We start from the raw sequence: 19,447 nt of genomic DNA on the forward strand, positions 1-19,447 counted from the left end.
AGAAATCAGCATGATTCTCGCAATCTAGATTACAGATGCGACATTCCCCACCAAGAGGGTTGGGGTGCAGATCTCGGTAAAAGTTTGGAAAGGCTAGTCGCTCACCTCACTGAGCATTCTCTTCTAGTAATGCCAATTTGTTAACATGCCGACGAAGAATTGCTTATGATGGCATTTGGACATCAACGTCTCTCGTGCTTTGAAATATTTCCTTGATTCGAGCCAAGCGCCATTCATTTTTTTGATACGTTAATGTCGCGAAGGATCACAATATCTCCAACAGAGAGGGAATGTTTGTTCTGTTGATTCCATTTCTTCCTGGGAGCAAGGGACAAGAGGTAGTCATTTTGCCACCTTTTCCAAAACGAGTTGATGAGTGTTCGTTCGTCTTTGATTCCATTTTGTTACGAAATGAGGCCTCCCCGTAGAGTCAGAGTTCACATTATTCCCTGGACTTCGGAGAAGCAGGAGGTCCTTACCAACACACAACTGAGCTAGGGTGATGGGGAGAAGTTCCTCTCCTTCCTTTACGGTAGATAATGGCCGGTTGTTCTTGATGGATTCACACTCAAGAAGGACCGTTTCCAATTGCCTGAAGGTTAGGGTGCTCGTATGTAATGCTATCCGAAGGGACTTCTTTCTCAATCCAACCATACGCTCCGTCACGCCGTTTGTCCACGGTGCACGAGAGACGGAAAAACAAAACTCTATTTTATACTTTGACATGTCATCATGGACGTGTTCCCAACGTATGCTCTTGACCACTGGCCTCAAATCTTTGTCAGCTTTAGTGAATGGTTTTGCATTGTCCGTGTAAGCATTTAGATGGGATTCCTCGTCTGGCAATAAATCTCCTTAGGGCCAACAAGAACGTTTCAATGGATAAATCGCAAATTAGCTCTAACATAAGAAAGTTGGACCACACCACCACAAAGCACTCGATACAAGGTCCTCTACATTCTCTCCCCTTGATGCGAAGTCTGCCGGGTTTTCCTCTCCTGGACATAACCACCATTGTTGTGAGGGTGCACAGATTCTTTTGCCTACCCATTGACGCCAACTTTGAGGACCTCTCTGAATCCTTAACAAATTCAGCAAGGAGTCGGTGAAATAGTAGCATCTCGATGAAGGGACTGACAATGCATTTGAGACGTATTGGCCTACTCGTGCAGCGCACAAAGCTCCCAGTAGTTCCAACCTGGCTATTGAAAGGTCGTCTCTTAGAGGTGCTACTCTCGTCTTACTAAAAACCAATGTAGATGTTCGTTTTCCATCCTCAGCCTGGCAGAGGAAATAAACAGCAGGCCCATAGGCTTGTCTGGATGCGTCGCCAAAGATGGCAAGTTCAGATTGGGAGTTGTCATCCCATCCCAATCAACCAGAGACCGCAATGCTTTGAAGTATGGGCGTTTGAGTAACCCAATTGATCCATGATCCAGCAATCTTTTTGGGTAGAAGGTCATCCCATCCGAGACCCAAAATCCAAAGCTCTTGCATGATCAGCTTGGCGAATAATGTAAACGGTGAAACAAGTCCCAAAGGATCATATACACTGGCAAGGGTTTCGAGGACACTTCGTTCGGTTGGGAAACGATCCACCGATTTGCATTGATTTTTCATAAACTTGAAGTCTATTGTATCATGGGTGGTACTCCATTCCAGCCCCAAAGTGGATACTGTTCCATTAAGACATGCTCCGCCTTTGTGGGCCTCAAGCACCTCCTTCCTGTTGGAAGCCACCCAAAGCGAGAAGATCCACTATTTCTTTAAAAATTGACCTTACATCCTCTACTGGGTCCACCAGTCGTTCTCAGGAACTCCTTCAGACGTGCCTTGTTCGTTCTTATCTGAATATGCCTTCTGGAGAAGATCGCGATGTTCCCTTGTAGTTCTCCGTTCAACACGGACCATGACTCCTTTGGCTCGTGCCAGGTTGTCGGACAACACGAGTCGGGGATCCTCTTTCCATAAAAGTCCAGTGCTCCATTTTCTCTTTAGTGAATCGCACTTCGACACACGGCCCATCAGATTGATGACTTCTTCCTCTTCGACTGCAAGTGAATTGTCTTGTTGAGTGATTCCCAAATGTTCCTGGCTCCAAAAGCACCTTAGATCAATCGGGGACCGGGGTGAGGTCAACATTATGGTATGCGTGATCGTCGGGAGGTGCTTTGGTGCTAAAATGGGGCTCAAATCTGGGTGGGCTCCACATAAAACCCAAACCAATTTTGTTTCTTGGGCGGCTGGCTCGTTGAGGAGTCCCACCTGTTGATTTCCACTGCATAAGTGCCTAAATAAAGGTTCTCCAATCAGGATGTCAATGGATTGGTTCTCTTTAGAGGGGTATTCTTCGGTGAACACAATATCTTTTATGTGCTGGTATGTTTTTGGGTCAAAATTGATAGGCTCGAGGGGTTTTGCGATATTTTGGATGGTTGTGGCTGACACTACATCGGAGACAAAACGTCCATCTAAAGATTCTATTTGAAAGCGAACGTTTTTTCTTGTGTTCTCCGGGATTGTCCTCCGCCCGCGACACTTATTTGTAAAATATCGCGGGGGTTATCAAGGCCCAAATTTTGTGCACAATTTCGAGTAATCAAGTCCTGCCCGGCGGCCGAATCTAACAGATATGTGGCAATGACTTTTTCACCACTATGAGGACTCCGGACAAACCCAATGCAAGTGCGCAAAATCCCGTAAGTGTGACCTCCAATGCTAGGTTTCGCAAAGGTGATTGCAGGCTCAGACACAGGCTCAAGCTCTCCAAATGAGTTGTCACTCTTCATTGAAAACATTTGGGAGTGCAATACTTTAGCTATGATGGCTTGATGAATCCATCGGCAATGTTTCATTGGCTGAGGACATTCATTGATAGAACAGGTCGGGCCATTGCATGCCTGTCTGTGGTCCGAGGCGAAGGGTTCAAGGCACCGGGTGCACAAGTCTGAAAATTTCCGTATTTCTTCCGCCTCTACGGATCTCATTCTGTGCATCCTAAAACAGGAAACATTGGCACTAATGGCCTTGTCTTTTGCAAAAGGTGCAAGCTAGTTGCCGGGGGGGGCAAGAAACGTGGCCGGGGCGACTCCTTTGGGTCCAGTTACCCGAGTCGATCTTGGTTGGGTCTCTTCTGCTTCATTTGGTGCCAACCTTGCCTGTTTTAACAAGACGCCCAGGAATGATTCGCAACTGATGTCTGACCCTAAGGGAAGAGAGGAATCCGTCTTTGATTGAACATGTTTGTGCCAGGTGTTGCGCGATGGATTGCTCAATTTTCTTTCACACATGGAGATGACGAATACGGTGAAAAGGTCTGCTGGGGGATAGGTTGAGACCTTCAAAACTTTTCAACGACTTATTCATCTACGAATACCCTTGCAGGAGAGAGGTCCGATTATGCTCTAATGTTGGCATTTGTATGAGCCGATCGACCATTGGTTTTACTTGCAACGTTGGGTCATCATATACTTCTTTCAATTGCTTCAACGCTTTATTGTAGTTGTCGCCAATTTCGGGTAAGTATTGAGGTGCAAAGCTTGTCCCCCTAACACGCGTTCGAGCTCCTGGAGGAGCTCGATAGGACCCTGCCCGATTTCTAAAAGCCTGGTTTCCGCACGACTCCGTTATAGCCGAAAGGTTGGGAATTCCAGCGGATCTTCCCCCCCGAAACGGGCGAATATCATTGGTCACATCGTATTGGATACCCATTATGGCGGCCAATTGGATGGTGTTATTGCTCCCTCCCTTGGACGAGTTGTTAGTGTTAGCAATTAAAGGAGTGGATACTGAGGACAATAGGTTGGCAATTGATTGTCGCAATGACCTCAAGGTTGTATAGTTAGCATCAATAGAATCAATTCAGGATCGTCTTGGTCTCCATCGAACGAACTGAGGACTTGTTGCTGACATGCCTCAAGACTGAAGAACTTATGTTTAAGTTCGTCAAGAGATTGAGGAAGGGTCCGAATTTGGTTAATAACGTCGAGGGAGGTCGCGTCTGAGGATTTCATTATGGCAACATCTAACTCGATTGCATTAGCCACACGTGTAAAGGTGGCCTTGTAGCCCCGTCGACTACGTAGGGCTGGTTTACGAGTATCCTGATCCAGAGCCGTTAGTCGAGTTTTTGAGGGTGCCGTGGCCATGACGAAACAAGGAGGTCGATGCTAGAAGGGATGATTCCTCACGAAAGACGAGATTGAATAACCTTACTAATTGAGTGGACTTTATTCTTATTTTTTTTCAAATCACCAAATAGGACACTGGATGTTGACGTCACGGTTTTAAAGGACCATGTCACGAAAAGCAATGGACACTTGAGGTCGAAATAAATTTAGGATTGGAAATCCAGTAAAAGGAACTTTAACGTGGTGGGAAAAAACGTGTATAGTTGTCTCTGTCGTAAAAGTTACAAAATGATTCTCGCAATCTAGATTACAGATGCGACACATGAAGCAACAAAAAAAAACAAATTATCTGATTTAGATGACCTAATCACACCAAAGAATAACTCTTTAAAAAAAAGCTGTAAAGTTGTTTCGCATTTATAAATAACTGAACAAATTGACAATTAAAGTGGGTGCTTTGCTCCGTTTTTCATATTTTCGTTTTCTTAGTCCCTTCTTTTCGTTATAACTGGAACCGGTATGTTTGTCTTCAGATCTTTCACTTTCATTCTGTATTTTTTTTTTCAACTCAGGTTGTCGTGTTGCAGCTTGGATTTTATAACATAGTTGACCATTTATGTCCGCTATGTCTTGCCCAGGTTCTGGTGAAACCAAGCCTTTGCTTACCCAGAACCTGAGGAATTTCATGCCCATGAAACAGTTGATATATTAAGATCATAGCTCCAAGATTAGATGCCGACATTAAGCAATCAATTAGCTGATGCTTTCGTGGCTTATCCGCTTGACCCCTTCCAAGAACCAATAAGGGCAAAGCAACGAAAATATCGGATATAGACGAGCATTTCATCAGAAATTGACATGTCACACCATAAGGGCCAGGGGAGCTCGAGAGTCTCAAGTCCCTGATGGCCTCTAAAGCATCCTGATCTGTGACTACAAGATCATCTAAATGCTCAGCTTGACAAGCCTTGCTAATCTCAACAAACTCATCGTTAGTGTAGTGGACTGTTGCTCCTTGTAAAAAATGGATGGAAAAATTATTGCTCAAATCGTGAGCGATAGATTTCATGCTAAGAGAAAAGTTGTCGCATTTCAATGTGCCATCATAAGTTGAACTTTTTGATAGAAATACGACATATACAACGGCATCCCCTGCTTCGTCCTTTGATTTTCACGTTTCCTGATTTTTTTTGCTTTATGTCATTTTCCGAATAGTAATACTCGTACATTGCAAAATCTTGCATATAGATACTTTTTTAGTGATAATTTGGTACTGAAAGCAAATTGTTTCCAGGTTGCTGATAATGACCAAGCACAACTAGCTCTGAGGTCCCGTCTGACTTAGTTAGTGCTTGGATTTTTTGCGAGTTTGTTGGCAGTTTTTCCCCCGGAGTGCACAACATCCATTTCTATTTATGTACACAGGTTACAACTATGCAAGTATTCTCAATTCAAGGCATTTGTTTTTCTATTGTTCCATGTCAAAGTCCGGTATCAGGTTGAGGTTCTCCATCTGTGAGTGTGGTTCACGTCGAGCAAATGTATGTCGAGAAAGGTCGAGGGGTAGAATCGAACCGGGTGCCGGTCTCTTCGGCTACCAAGCTTTCGTTTTTAGGTGAGTTTTATGTAAATTTAATAAAACGGTATCATTTTTATCGGTAAATTTTGGTCTTGTATATTTTTTAAATAGCATAGCATTTACCTAAAGCCAATGATCGGCCATTTAGCTGTCCATGACCCAATAGATGAGCTGGAGGATCACTACACTTCAGAAGAGAAGTTAACGCATGATAAACACCTTTTCAGGAGAAGCATTTTTAGGCCAAATTTCCAATTGTCCCTGTTTCTTCCGACAGGTTTTCCCACGTTTTTGAACATTTTTAGCCGTTCTATTATTTGGGTCCTTATTTCTGTCCTCCTTAACTTGCTTCTTCATGTTGGGGACTTTTTTCCAATTAACTTCTGTTCAGCATCCGGAAGTTTTCAAAATTTTAGTGCTTTGATTAGATTTTACTAACTTCTGTAAGGAATGGAATTCAAGGTTTAATAAAAAAAAAAGATTTTGATTCGTCAAATCTCCCAAAATTGATACAACGTTTAGTCTAAGAACAAATTGAAGTATCAAATTCAATTTCCTCTACTCTCATAAGGAAAATCAAATAAAAGAGAGCTGCATTTGACCAGAATGACCTCCCATCATGGGTTTCATCCACGGTATATTATAGAGAAACATTTTTGATCCAAATAAATCATTCTGTGACAAAATGCTTACGATTTTGTAACCAACAAAAATTGCAGCAAAGAGGCTTTAGTGACCTTTTAACACTTGTAGCAACTTTTTTTGCATATCAGCAATCTGTCTTTTTGCATTTTACTCCCTTTTTTGAGCATTTTCAAAACTGTTTCTCGCATATTTCATCCTGTTCCTGCGTTTTCCCCTCTGTAAAAAAGTCAATTCGGTTAAAAAGTCGTTTTTTCCGAGGTCTAGTCTTCATTTAACGGAAGGCGTGTCTATTAGTCACCAAACTTCGCAAAACCTGTATTTCACCCTCTCAGTGCAGATTGCCTCCACATATTTTTTTTCCTTTCCAAGCAAAAGGCATTTTTTTCATCTCGAGCCGTTTTTCATCCCTTTTTGAATTATAGTCCTACATTAATGCTGTAATAATCTAGCATTAATTGGCGTTCCATGCGTAATTCCGATCCAAGCTGCTTATTGATTATTAGGGATTTTGGCAGCTGCCACATTCACCCTGGCGGTTCTAACTCTTGGCTCTCGCATTTCCTTCCACACATGCCTCTCCGAGCTGTCGGGGTTCATTCACTAAACTTTTGTTTTTCAATTCAAATCATTTCGTCCATTCCCGAAAAGGATTCTTTATCAACCAGGTCTGCAATGAGGATAGAGGACATGAGCAATTATAATTACCATGTTCAAGAGCCCAGGGACAACAATTTGGCCAGCCCCTGTGGCCCTGGTAGATACTATGCTCTCTCTGTGTATCCCAACAACCCGAAGTCTTTGGAAGCCGTGCTACCCGAGTTTGTGGTGCCATGGATGTTGATGATTGGGAGTCTTCTCTGAGTCAGGGGCCAACACGGTAACTTTTGGCAGCAAAAGCAGAAAGGACACATAGTTCTATCGAGCGTGCGCGAGTTTCACCCCCCTCCGGTCCTCCCTGTCGGAGTGAATCACCCCCCATTTCCCAAGGAGAAAAGGATGCCCATGGATGTGGAATTAGAATAGATTGGAAACTGTTCAAAGACGGTAGTGGTGGGTGTGAGTAGATGCGTCAGGGGACCGGTTTGTTTAATTATTTGTGCAGGGTTGTTGACAATTCTGTTCATCATGGGATGCAATTCGTGGAGCAAGTATTGGCAATGAAACTCAACCTTTGAACAAGTTCCATATTAATCCCAAACCTTAAACCCACTCTAAGTCATCATATTTGCTTGAGTTTCTAATCATTTGGGATATTCAGGTTTTGTCGACTGACCAAAGGTGTATTACAGTTCATCACATCCATGGCTAGGCACTTTTGTTTAAATCTACATTTTACTCATATATCTTACTTTGACAAAAGATATGGAGGATTTCAAAATTATGTCTGCCTTTTATTTTGCAATCGCAGTGAGCGATAATTTAGATTTTCATCAGAATATTATCTTGCTTAAAATGTTTCATGGATGGCTTTTAGTCTTCTTCAAAAGAAAAAAAACTAAATTTCATGAAAATGTACTCTGTTATTTTAAAAGCAAAAGGTATCTGCTTACAAGATTTTTCAAATAGAGAGGCTCAAAAATGTGTGAAAATTTGCTTTTTTTCAATAGCAATCCTACATTATGTTTACAATAATTTTATCTGCAACTTATGCTCAAATTGTGAAATATATCCACACATATTGTTTGTACTTCTAAGTCTTTATTATCAAAAACACGAGAAAATGCATGCATTGCATACGTGTGAAGCAACCATCTACATAATAGATGCAAATAAAACAATTGCCCTTTGATAAAATGTTTTCCTAAAATTTAAGGGCTCTCTCCACCGGACAATGGCTGCACTATATAAGAGGGCAGCAAAAACTGGTTGTTGTCAAGATGGTTCACACTTCTGCCCCAACTGAAAGGCCATGTAATTTCTCTTAAATATGACCTTCATTGGGTCAACCTTACTAGATTGGGGGCCTGTTTTGAAAGCGTGCTCCACAATTTTATCATCTCCTGAGTGTAGGGAACATGGAAAAGGAAGTGCCCAATCTCCTCATGCACCAGAGCACAGATCTCCGCAAATGCCCAAACTCAAGTCTTTATCTATGACCCCCCTCCACCCACGGGCCAGAGAAGCTGGAGTCTTCCACCACCACCACCACCACCACCACCGCTACCACGTTGGAACTTGGTAGGCCGAAAAAAAGGGAATGAAAACTTGAGAAATTCTCCTGCCCACCCGCGATTGGGCAAGCTTTCAAAATAAATTTCCGGGCCGGCGCCCGCCCAGCCAACGCCAATCAGCAGCTGCTCATCCTTGTACCTCACGCTCGCGCCTCGTAATCCCGGGCCCGCGCCGCGCCCTCGTCCCCTCTTGCGCGCCGCAGAAATGCACCCTCCACCACTTCAACCCCTGTTTGGCTAGTTCCACCCCAGAATGTGCATGTGGCGGCTAGGGGGTAAGTTTTCAGAGACTCCACTCGTGTTGTCTGCCTGACTAGCTTCGAATTATACTACTATACTAGTCCACATTGAAAAGTTGGAGTAGGAGTAGTGCGAGCAGGAGTACTAGTATTATACTAGTCAAGACATGGTGTGTGCCGTGTAAGCCACTGACCGGTCTGCACTTTGCTCCTGCTCCTCGTCCAGAAAAGCAGATCCTGTGGACTTGAAACGAGAAATTGGGGAAGAAATCATTGAGAGTGAGACCCACACACACATACACACTCACATTGGAGAGGGTGGAGAACCAAATAGAAATCTTGGGGTGTGAATTGCCCCCCCCCCACAACACACACCACACACCCATCCACCCCCTTCTCAGCCTTATCCATGAATTGGCGAACTTATTGCGGTGTACATGTGCTCTAGAGTGGTGTGTATGTGTAAGACTGAAGCAACGCGATATAAACATATATTTTCCTACAACTCACGGTAAGATATTTATTGCATCTTTTTTTTACTATGTATGCCCCTGTCATCAGTTATGTTTAATCAATACATTTGCCATTAGTCCATCAACCCCTTATCCTTGGCCCAGGATTGATGGAGATTTTAAAAACCCACTCTCAGGCTTTTGGAATATCTAATTAAACCTGAGATTTTGACCTGACAGTTCTTGGCTAATGAGGTCAAACTTGGCTGGTCTTGAATCAAGGAGCTCACTTGACACTATGGTTTTACAACCCTTGTGTGAGCCCTGTGCCTATCTTTTTTGGGGTGCTCTGTCTCCAACCATTTTTTCGCCTGTCAATCACTATCAATTGCACTACAGACCCATGTCCATTGCCAATGGCTTGTTCAGGGCACTTGAGAGGGTCTTCCTGGGGTTCATCCACATGATGAGGCGGATGAAGCACTGTAGAGCGATTGTAAATAGCTTGACCATGAGGTGCATGTGCGCTTTAAACTAATTATATGGCTTTGTGTGACAAGTTTTCCTCTCTTGGTTCGCTGGAAGAAAGTGAAACCCGGTAAGAAGTTGGGTTAAAATTCGAATTTTGAGGGAAACCAACCACCTACCACCAGCATCCGTTAAATAGACATTGATAAATGGCTTCGTCGACCCCGGGCATCATTGACCAACATCATTATCCTTCTTTTTTTCTTGAGAGCACTTTTATTTCTCTGGCTACACAATTTCGTTTACTCTTCAAACCGTTTTGATCATCCATGTTTTCATTGGAATTTTGAAGCCTATTTTATGGCTCATAATGGTTGGGCTTTTAATATGGATGAACCTTTAGATAGGTCCATGAAATGATCGCATGCTATGAAAATTGAGCCCGCAAAGCAAATGTGTGGCTGGTTCGGAAATTGGTGCAGGTTGTTAATCTTGAATTTGTCAGTCAAGTCATCGCAGAAAACTGATAAGATACCCTGGGGCTCGATCCTTGATCAACCATTATCCTCTTTAGCCCACATTCCTGCTTTTCGCCACATTCAAGGTAGTTTGAGGAACAGAAGTTGGACGATTGGAAGTATGTATGTAGGACGTGAAATGAAGTGAACTTGAGTTGGTCTTCTTCATGTGTCCTGGTCGAGCGAGCTTTTGGAGCGGAACACATTATTTCGGCGAGCCAAATTGGTGTGCTTGGTCAATGAATGCCTGGAAACTTGGAAACTTCCTCTCTCTCTCTCTCTGAACTGAACTGAACTGAATTTGTAGTCAGATAATTATGGGGCGTCTGATGGTTTTTACATGGTTCAATTTCGACCAATTTCAGGAGTTGTCTCTGCCCATTGGGCTCTCTTTTTTTGCCAGACCAGTTTGAACACCTAAGAAGACGGATTTTTTTTACGATGGTTGCGAGTAAAGCACGGTGTCTGCTCATTTTCATGTCCCTTCGTTTGGCCCATTAGTCATTGTGCATTCATCTTGGTAAATCCACCATGAAAAATATTTTTGAATCATCAGCAGATTCGCGGATGAGTCATCCACATTCACAATGCCCTGTTCCATATTCTCACTTCTCCCTTGATCAAGTAGAGAGTACGACTTAAATGTGCAAATACGCCCAAGAGCCCAGCTTCGTACTCTTCGAGAACTCGGCGAGAGAAAAAAAAAGTATCCTGTGGTGATGGCAATAAAAAGACATAATTGGACGGGAATCGATGCTAAACTGGAGTTTTATGCTAAGATGCCTCTTTTTATGGAAGTATCATCCACGAGATTTGTATCTCCTGATGTGGTTCGTTTCATTTCTCTCTCTCTCTTTCCAGGTGTGAGCCAAGCATGTTCTAAATTCAACCACTCGACCCGAGATTCCTATTGCCACAATCAAAAAACTTAACCCTGGTCTGACACCAACAGCCCCCCTCGCCACCCCCCCTGCCCATCGAAACGATGATCTCAACGAAGAAGCCATAATAATAATACCATCAGTACTTTACAGTATCCCCACTTTTTAACACACGTTAACGAACATGAATGTCATGACAGCAACCTCAGAAAATCTCAATCTTCCTCTTCAACTACCTCTTGAACTCAATGATCAGGACATATCCTGATTTGTCATGAACGAAACCAGCCGCGGAGGAGGGGGTGGGTCCTCAAGGGACCCACCCATTGGGGGATTCATGATCCCGCCTTCCTCCGGTGCGTCCTCACACCATTCTCAGGGAAACCATGCCACCTCTTCGGCCAGTAACGACGACTGTGGCCTCACACCGCTCAGCCACGACTTGGACCACTTTGGCGAGGGGATGACCCTGTCACGGCTATTAGCTGGGGACTCGCCGGCCTGGGACTTTGACCCACTTAACCCGGGAGGTGGCGGGAACGGTCCCCACTCAAACAACAACCAGTACCGACCCTGGGAATGTGATCTCCCGAGTATCACGTCCATGGCGTCGGCGGTCAGCTCGGGCATTCCCACGTCAGTCACCTCCATTGCTCCACCCAATGTCTTGGCTCCGCACGCGACTGCCGTCAGGGCAGGGCCGCTCCATCATCACCAATTCTACCAGCATCCACATCACCCAGCCGCCCCCGCACATCACTTCATAGACCAAAGATTACCCTCGTTCCAGTCGCAATTCCACCAAGAGAATCCCCATGCCATGTTTGCCGCAGCAGCCGCCGTCAATTCCGGCCAACGAGGTCTGCCCTCACATTATCCCATCTCTTCGGGGCCCATTCAGCCCCTCATCGATGGACATCATCCATTTCCACCCCATGCCAGCACTTACCACCATCTGCAGCCCAGACCCCCGACCTACGGGATTGGGGCTCACAACTTGAACCCCAATCGAGGGCGCAAGATCAATGACCGTCCTCCTAGTGCCACGAGTAGTAGCAATATGGTCGAGGCCCATCCCACTCTAACCGCCCAACTCAGGAAAAAGTCAGCTCGAACCACCTCCTTGGAAGGCATGGACACACTCGAGGCCAGGAACAACCCGCCAGATACTCCCGGGCAGGTGGCCGCTATCTCCTCCACCGAGCCCACCCTGGACAAGTTGGGTTCCTCCCATCCTCTGGGAATAGTGGGTCGCTCGGATGAGTCCAACAACTTCAAGTCACCTGGCAGTCAGCAACCTAGCACACCAGGATCCAGTGGCAACGGCTCGCAACCCGCCTCCAGCATGGCCGGGGGTGGGGATAGCGAAAAAGGCACCAAGAAGAAACGTAAACGCTGTGGCGAATGCATTGGATGTCAAAAGAAAGACAACTGTGGTGATTGTGCTCCATGTCGTAACGACAAAAGTCATCAAATCTGCAAACTCAGGCGTTGTGAGCGTCTCACCGAGAAGAAACCCAAGAAACCCAACGTGAGTAGAGCCCGTTTTCTTTTTTATCATGCCCCAACTTTGAAGACTTGAAAATCAAGAGCAGTAATCTCTAAACAATGTCTTCCTTGGTTCAGAGCCATTCATGTGAACTAATTCACAAATTGCCGGGCTTTCCTGATGCTTTCTATTGCACTCATGGCGACTCGGGTTACCTCTACTTCTAACAGCAGTGAGGAGTCGGTTTACCAAAATAATTTGACCTTTTTTCACCAAAAATCAGAACCTCAATATGTGTGCATGCTACATGTTGCGACCAGGATCTCCTTTGTTTGTTGTTAGTCAGTCAACTAAACAGCCCAGAGGTTCAGCAAGCGACCATGTCGTCCGTGGTCTTGTGAGCTCCAGGCCAACAACAGATGTGTCCTCTTCTTTTGTGATTCAGTTCTGCTTCTTCTTTTCTTTCGTTCCTTCCGAGCTTTTCAGGTTAAAGGCATATGGTAAACTTTTTGCCTGAAAATAAATAGCAGAGGCAGATGCGTTGTTTGGAGCTCCTCCCAATAGTGTGTAAGCTCTGGTTGAGCTTCCAAATTTTGGAGTCAACAAGGTGGACTAATTCGGCTTTTTATTTTTGAGGACCCAAGGGGGGGGAGGGGTAGAGGGGGTATTTTTTTCCGTTAGCGCAAGCATCCATCATTGGGAAATCCCCCTCTTTTCTCTCTGCCCTGGCATCCGAGGGCGGTACTTGTGACGTCAAAATGACGTCAGGCCTCTTTTTAGGGCCTGCTACCAGCTGCGCAATCCTTTCCTCCTTAGGCCTACTTGATGCCAGCTAAAAACAGTCACTCCTCTCCTTCCTTGTCTGGCGTCAAGGATTAAGCTGCGTTTTAGCTCTCTTCAACAAGCACCAAATGTCTCCTGCAGAGGGACAATTTTGGGTTTGTTGGAATCCCAATCAATCTTGGGATTAATGATTTAGAACTCGGGCATTTTCGAGATGATGTTGTTATTGTGAAGAATGCCTCTTGAACTTCCGTCTTTGCCACTTGGGTTTTCGACCTTGAGCGTGGACAGAGCATCGCGCTCGGTTTGTCATTGTCCATTCAGAGTTCGACGGGAGGACCCAATTAATGAATCCGCGATACTCGTTTCTAATCTAAATGGTCGATTTTGGGCCCGACCTTGATCTCTCAAGACGAAAATTGGCCGAAAAGTGTCGTCAACAACAACTGCAAGTTGATCTTGTGCTTGGCCGAGTGCGATTCCAAACGCATCTAGTATCTAAAAGTAAGAGAGGCCACCAAGCCTAGGAATGTGTTCTTGGAGCTTGAGAGCTGCTCACTCAAGCAATGACACATCATTGAGGAGGAAACTTGGAGCAAGAGGATTTTTACTCTGGCCAAACCTCAAAGCATAGTCGTCGTTGGGTCGATATCCGATCCTTGACTAATCTAGGCTAACAGCTGCTATGCATTTAACGAGCAAGCACCGCCACCAAAACGTACGGAGATGGTGTGCTGCTTCCACCACTACTCACTCACTGTTATGCAAGTTCAACGGTGATGATGATGATGATGATGATGATCTTTTCCAAGTCTCTTGCGTCTCTTGCATTGCCATCCAGGGCCGTTCTTGTTTACCGCTCTCTTTGTTTAAAAACCCTGTATGTGAAAGGTGTGCACCGGGGAACCCAAGTTAAAAGTACGCATCAGCAGTAAATGTCATTCCGAAGAAGCACTCAACGAATTAGTAGTACCTTTTCCATTTCAAAAGATCTACATGTTAGTGTATTTTTCACTCAGTCGATCCCACCTAGTCAATTGAGGTTTTAGTGGCTTTCATAAACAAAGCTGAAGTATTGCTCGGCTAGGCCGGCCTGAAATCTGACACCATCAGAAAAAGAGTTTTAAAAAGAATGATCAAGTACAATAATTTTGATCAGGGATCCACTCTCACCCCTGGACAGAAAATGACCAACCTGAGCGTCACGCTCTTACAGAGTGTCTTCGCTCAATTCCAATCCACAGCTTGTTTTGTCGATGCAACCCTGGAGCAATGTGTCGTAAAAGGTCAATTGAATCGAACATCCATTGATGGGTGAAATGGATTGATTACACTGCCAATTTGACTTCCTGATAAGAGGCAATGCAACTGGAGTTATTAAATGACGTGCCTGAGAAACAACATACAAATAATGTCAGCATGAATGTGGCGCTACATAACCTATGTACTCGAGAACCAATTCGAGCTTGTTGGAAGACGCTCGAAAAACGAACGGAACGAGGTGTTATCCCTCTGTTTGGCAAATAGTGTTAGATGATAACAAATTCTAATCGCCGACTGACTGCCGAATCCCACGAACCTCATTGGAGAGTCCAGAGAGTCTCAACCTGTGGACTGAGAGGTCTAGTAGGGGCTCTGTCAATGAACTCTTGGACTGCAACTTTGGCCCGACCTAAAGCTGGATTATAAAGAAAAAGAAATCACCCGAGCTCTTATCTGTTTGACAAACACCTTTCCTCTTCGCTCCTATAAACTCACCAATCGCATATTTGTTCCAACAAATTTATATATACTTTGAGCCTGAGCAGGATTTCCTCAAGCAACTCTTTTTTTTTTGGTGTGTGCGTTATTGGCGTCTTTAGCCAATTTCATCAATTTTCGGGTGAACTGACGGCTGACGTCACTTGAGTTTTTAGTCAGTTTCCGGTGCCTTGTTTCACATCATCTCACTCACAAGATGGACTTCCATAGTTGGTCTCGAGCCCATCTAGACTATGGCCCATGCAAGGCAGGCTTAGAATCATCTCGAGGGTGGCCCATGTGTCCATGTATGCCTCGGACGATCGGCAACATTCACTTTTAGCATGTGAAAACGATCAGAAGGAAGAGGGTAGTTGAAGCTCAATCCCAACCCTCCTCCGTTCCATTTCGTCTATCCGTCGTCCATAAAATCAACTGGCCACAAAGTTTGCTCTCAAATAAACATTTCCTAAAGAGCTACGACTCCTAGTCCATGTCCAAAACATAAAAGTGAACCCAAGTAAGGCGCTCCACGCACACACTCATGCACACAGGCTCACAGATGGTAGATGAGAATATGTGACTTGATTGACAGTGATTGTGGCCCTGGGTGCGCTTAAATGAAACAAATTCAGAAAAATCCCTGTCAGGGTTGCCAATTCCCAGAGGGGGGATCAGCCTCGGTCTCCACCAGCATCCTATGTGTGCCCAGCCATTTGAATATGTCGCATAAGAGGCGCAATTTCATGCATGGATTGAGCCCCACAAACGGGGATAGTGAGAGAAGGAGCCGTCGACTCACATGAACAACCCTTGAAAACTTCTGTTGGGCAGCTGCAATATCACAGATGCCGACAATTGGGCTAGATCCTCGGATCGATGAGACCGAAAGACAGCTTGGAGTTCCTCGAAATTCCTGGAGCAAAGCAGGACTGGTTTGTTCAATCTGGCTCATCTAAGGCTGGCGTCAGATCGGTGGGCTGCCAAGATCTGAACTGAACCGAAATCTCTGTTTGGTGACTCAGGGAAAAATTTCTCTTTGATCTTGGGCTAAGCCGGTCTTACCGACACAGGATTCATCCTTAAACTAGATATTAATGGGAAAACCATCCTCACGAACTTGGGCTCAATTCCAGGGTTCTTTTTGGAAACACTTGTCTAGTTTATGAATATATGTCTCTCGTGGTGTGGCATTGGGTGGAAAAAGGAATGTAGGCTCCCAATTTAGAGCTCATTTGAGCGACATTGTTCTCAAGCCCATCAACTTTGGCGTTGGGGCTATTCAATTACAACTGCCATCCTTCATTAAACTCATTGGACTCAAATAAAAGGCAATTTTCCAAACTATTTCTATGACACACCGGAAAGGGCTTAAAACTGGCAATTATAAGAGAAAAAAAAGTCGAGGGATAGACCTCGAACGCCCCAAAACACTCCCTTAAATTGCCTTGGTATCCCATCATTTCAAAGCCATCGTTGAAATAAGAAGTTCGTTGGGATGAAATAACTCATCTATTTTAATCAGTGTGACCCATTCATTCATCAAATAACGAGAGCACCCGGACAATGGACATGAAAGGGCTTCGGCAAGCGTTTCCCACGTTAAAAAATCGGCTAGGCTCAAAAATTTATTCAGGACCCCGACAATTGAGAGGAGCGCGAGAATGGAGCATCATCGTTCGTGCATTTGCCAATTTGGTCAACTTGGGGCATTCCAGCCACAAAAGCTCATTTTATGTTGACCTCGTCCCACCAACGTGGGAAAGTTAATGAAAGAATCCTCACGTAATCGGGTTTGGCTTTTCGGATTTATGATGCCTGAAGGAAATTAGTGAACGCATCACATTAAAAGCATTTTAAACGTGTCCCCACATTTTGCTTGTTGGGCTCGAAACTCCGCCGGTTTTGGCATCCAAATGGCTCCCTCGTTTCGGTTAGGACAATCAAAGACACATATGTGGCGTTGGTTATGGATTTATAGTGGCAGTTGTACAATAAGATGGATGGTTGATGGTTTGATGGCTGCTCCATCCAGGATAGCATGTAATCATAAAGGTGTTTCTCATGGGCTCATACTCGCTCCTTCTCTCGTCCTCAAATGCCTTCGGGAGTTTCCTTCAGAAATGAATTTTGCGCCACTTGCCAGATGTTCCAACTTGCACTGTCCGAACTCAAAACCATCCACTCTCAATTGTTCAACGGCTCAACCAATCACCCAAGAACCAAACTAACCTGGATGGTTTCAAGCAGTGGCCGTGTGTGGTCGGTGGAAGCCACCATAAACGCGACTACCCCCTCAGCTACTGTTCTTTCCCATCAAGTCTGACTGACAGGACATCTCACACGATTATCTTTTGCGCAGACTAACCTCACTCAAATTGCTACATGTTTCCACAAAAAACACGTTAAATCTTAGCTGTGGAGGCGAGGAAAATGGTTCGATCCTTCGAATAGTTTGAAACTCCCTGGACACCAAAATGGGGAGCTTTACATATGGAAATGAGTTTCTGGAGCCACATCCATCTTTGTGTTCCACGGTCAGTTGGAACAAATTGCTTTGGCCCCTCTTTGGACATTGATGGAACAGTTTCATTTTCTAGAGCTTATCCAATGTTTATCAGAATTTTAAGTTAACGAGCTGGCAACAACTAAGCCTGACCGAGACGCATCCACCAGATCGTTTTATCCTAAAAAGAACCCCCTCTCCCCCATTCATTCGTCCCATTCCGAGTTCCAGGCAGATCCAGCTCATTTCATTCGAATCCTCTTCAATTTTCTTTACATTCATTTCCACCTCAAGAAACTCGGCCTTGGCCAGGGTCCTAATCATTTCTGAGCATTCGGAGCCACCCCTCAGTAAACGGGACTTGAAGGCGTGCCTTGTAGCGACCCTGTAACATTGCACAGCAATCTTGGAAGGGGGAGGGTGACATAAACAAATCACTATTGCATCCATTTCATTCAGGTCCTCTCTCCCCCATGAGAGGAATCCCCTCGTTCCCTCTCTCTCTCTCTCTCTCTCTCTCTGATCTGAGAGAGTTTGGAAACACGGAGGGTGGATAGATGGATGATATTGGCTTTGGCCTTGAATGAAGGCCAAGTCAGGCGCTCTATCATCATTTACCGGATCCGCTTGCCTTACAACTGGAACCTATTTGCATGGAGTGGTGTTTTTATCTCCATTCTCGACTCATTAACGCCCCATAGCTGGATGGACCCATTTGAAAAAAGCCCCACATTTATCTCTCCAAGCTCTTGGGTTTCGGCAATGTTGTTCGTTATGGAAGTGAGTCTCTCGTAAATTTATAATGGAGATTAGGGACCTTTCTTTGCCATTAATCTCACTTTGGAACGCGTAAGAAGGTTTTACAGCATATTGCTACTGCGTTTACCTGCAGTACATTAGTATTCTCGTGGATCGACGGAGAAGCCGTAAAAGCTGTGGGAGCTTTCTACTACGACCACTACTACTACTACTACTTCCACTATAATACATACAGCGCACGACAACAGCTTCAGAAAGTCTCGCCAAGAACAGCTGGCCAACTCTTTCGGCTTTCTAGACGTTCCAAGTGCAACTCTTTCCAGAAGAGGAACAGACCCGTCGTTGGAGATTTGTTTCAAAGACATGCAAATCGATTTCACGACGATCGCCTGCCTCTCCTGGTGCGTTCGGAGAAAAGCGTTCATATCCTTCATGGCTCAAGGCCCACTTTATAAACTTAGGACTTGGGATATGATCCATTGTGTGCTCTTGACAAAGGAGTAGTAAGAATAAGGGAATGCGTGGCTCGCATTTGATTTGACTTTGGTGCAACGGAACTAATAACTGGGTTTGACTGCATTACATCATTAAACATTCATGTCTAAGACTCCTTCAGACTTTGTCGAGTTGGCGTGTCTTTCGAGTTTTTGTCGCTCGTCGTTTCCTTTCTCGAGATAAAATCAAGCATTATTGGGTCGAATTTCCCTCGAGCGCTCAAGATGCAATATTGATGATGGACCGTCTATTTAACCGACAAGGCAAAGAACTTTACTCCAATAGCTAACACGGTTTTTGCCCAATGTCTGGGGATAGGAAAAGTACTTTTTGCGCTCATTCCACCAACCTTGGCCCCAAAAAGACCAAGCCAAACACGCGCTAAATTGGTCTAAATGGGCGGGTTCCTGGTGGATTCCATGCCCGATTGCTTGAGTTTTTTTTACTTCCAACTACTCTTCGGGTCTAAATTCGGGAACGGAACGGCGGCAGAGATAAAAGTGGAGCCAACATACTTGCTCGTTACGCTCGGCTCATTTCGCACTCAAATGCCAATGAACTTGTTTAGAATGGAATTTTTAATCGCATCCCT

The 19,447-nt window shown here is 44.7% G+C and overlaps 1 protein-coding gene across 4 annotated transcripts in view; it reads left to right on the plus strand.

Moving 5' to 3' along the window:
* LOC131891511 (methylcytosine dioxygenase TET-like) overlaps nt 1-19,447 on the plus strand; it is a 36,244-nt gene that overhangs the window by 2,999 nt on the left and 13,798 nt on the right. For 2 of the 4 annotated variants that reach the window (XM_059241116.1, XM_059241119.1), the window contains exons 1-2: nt 9,061-9,275; nt 11,064-12,614. In XM_059241116.1, the coding sequence (XP_059097099.1) occupies nt 11,358-12,614 (1,257 nt within the window). In that variant the 5' untranslated portion in view covers nt 9,061-9,275; nt 11,064-11,357. Of the gene's footprint in view, nt 1-5,617; nt 5,746-9,060; nt 9,276-11,063; nt 12,615-19,447 lie in introns of those variants that run through there. The other 2 variants (XM_059241117.1, XM_059241118.1) reach the window with 2 other exon arrangements.

Source organism: Tigriopus californicus, chromosome 12 (assembly GCF_007210705.1).
Source record: "Tigriopus californicus strain San Diego chromosome 12, Tcal_SD_v2.1, whole genome shotgun sequence".
Taxonomy (NCBI): domain Eukaryota; kingdom Metazoa; phylum Arthropoda; class Copepoda; order Harpacticoida; family Harpacticidae; genus Tigriopus; species Tigriopus californicus.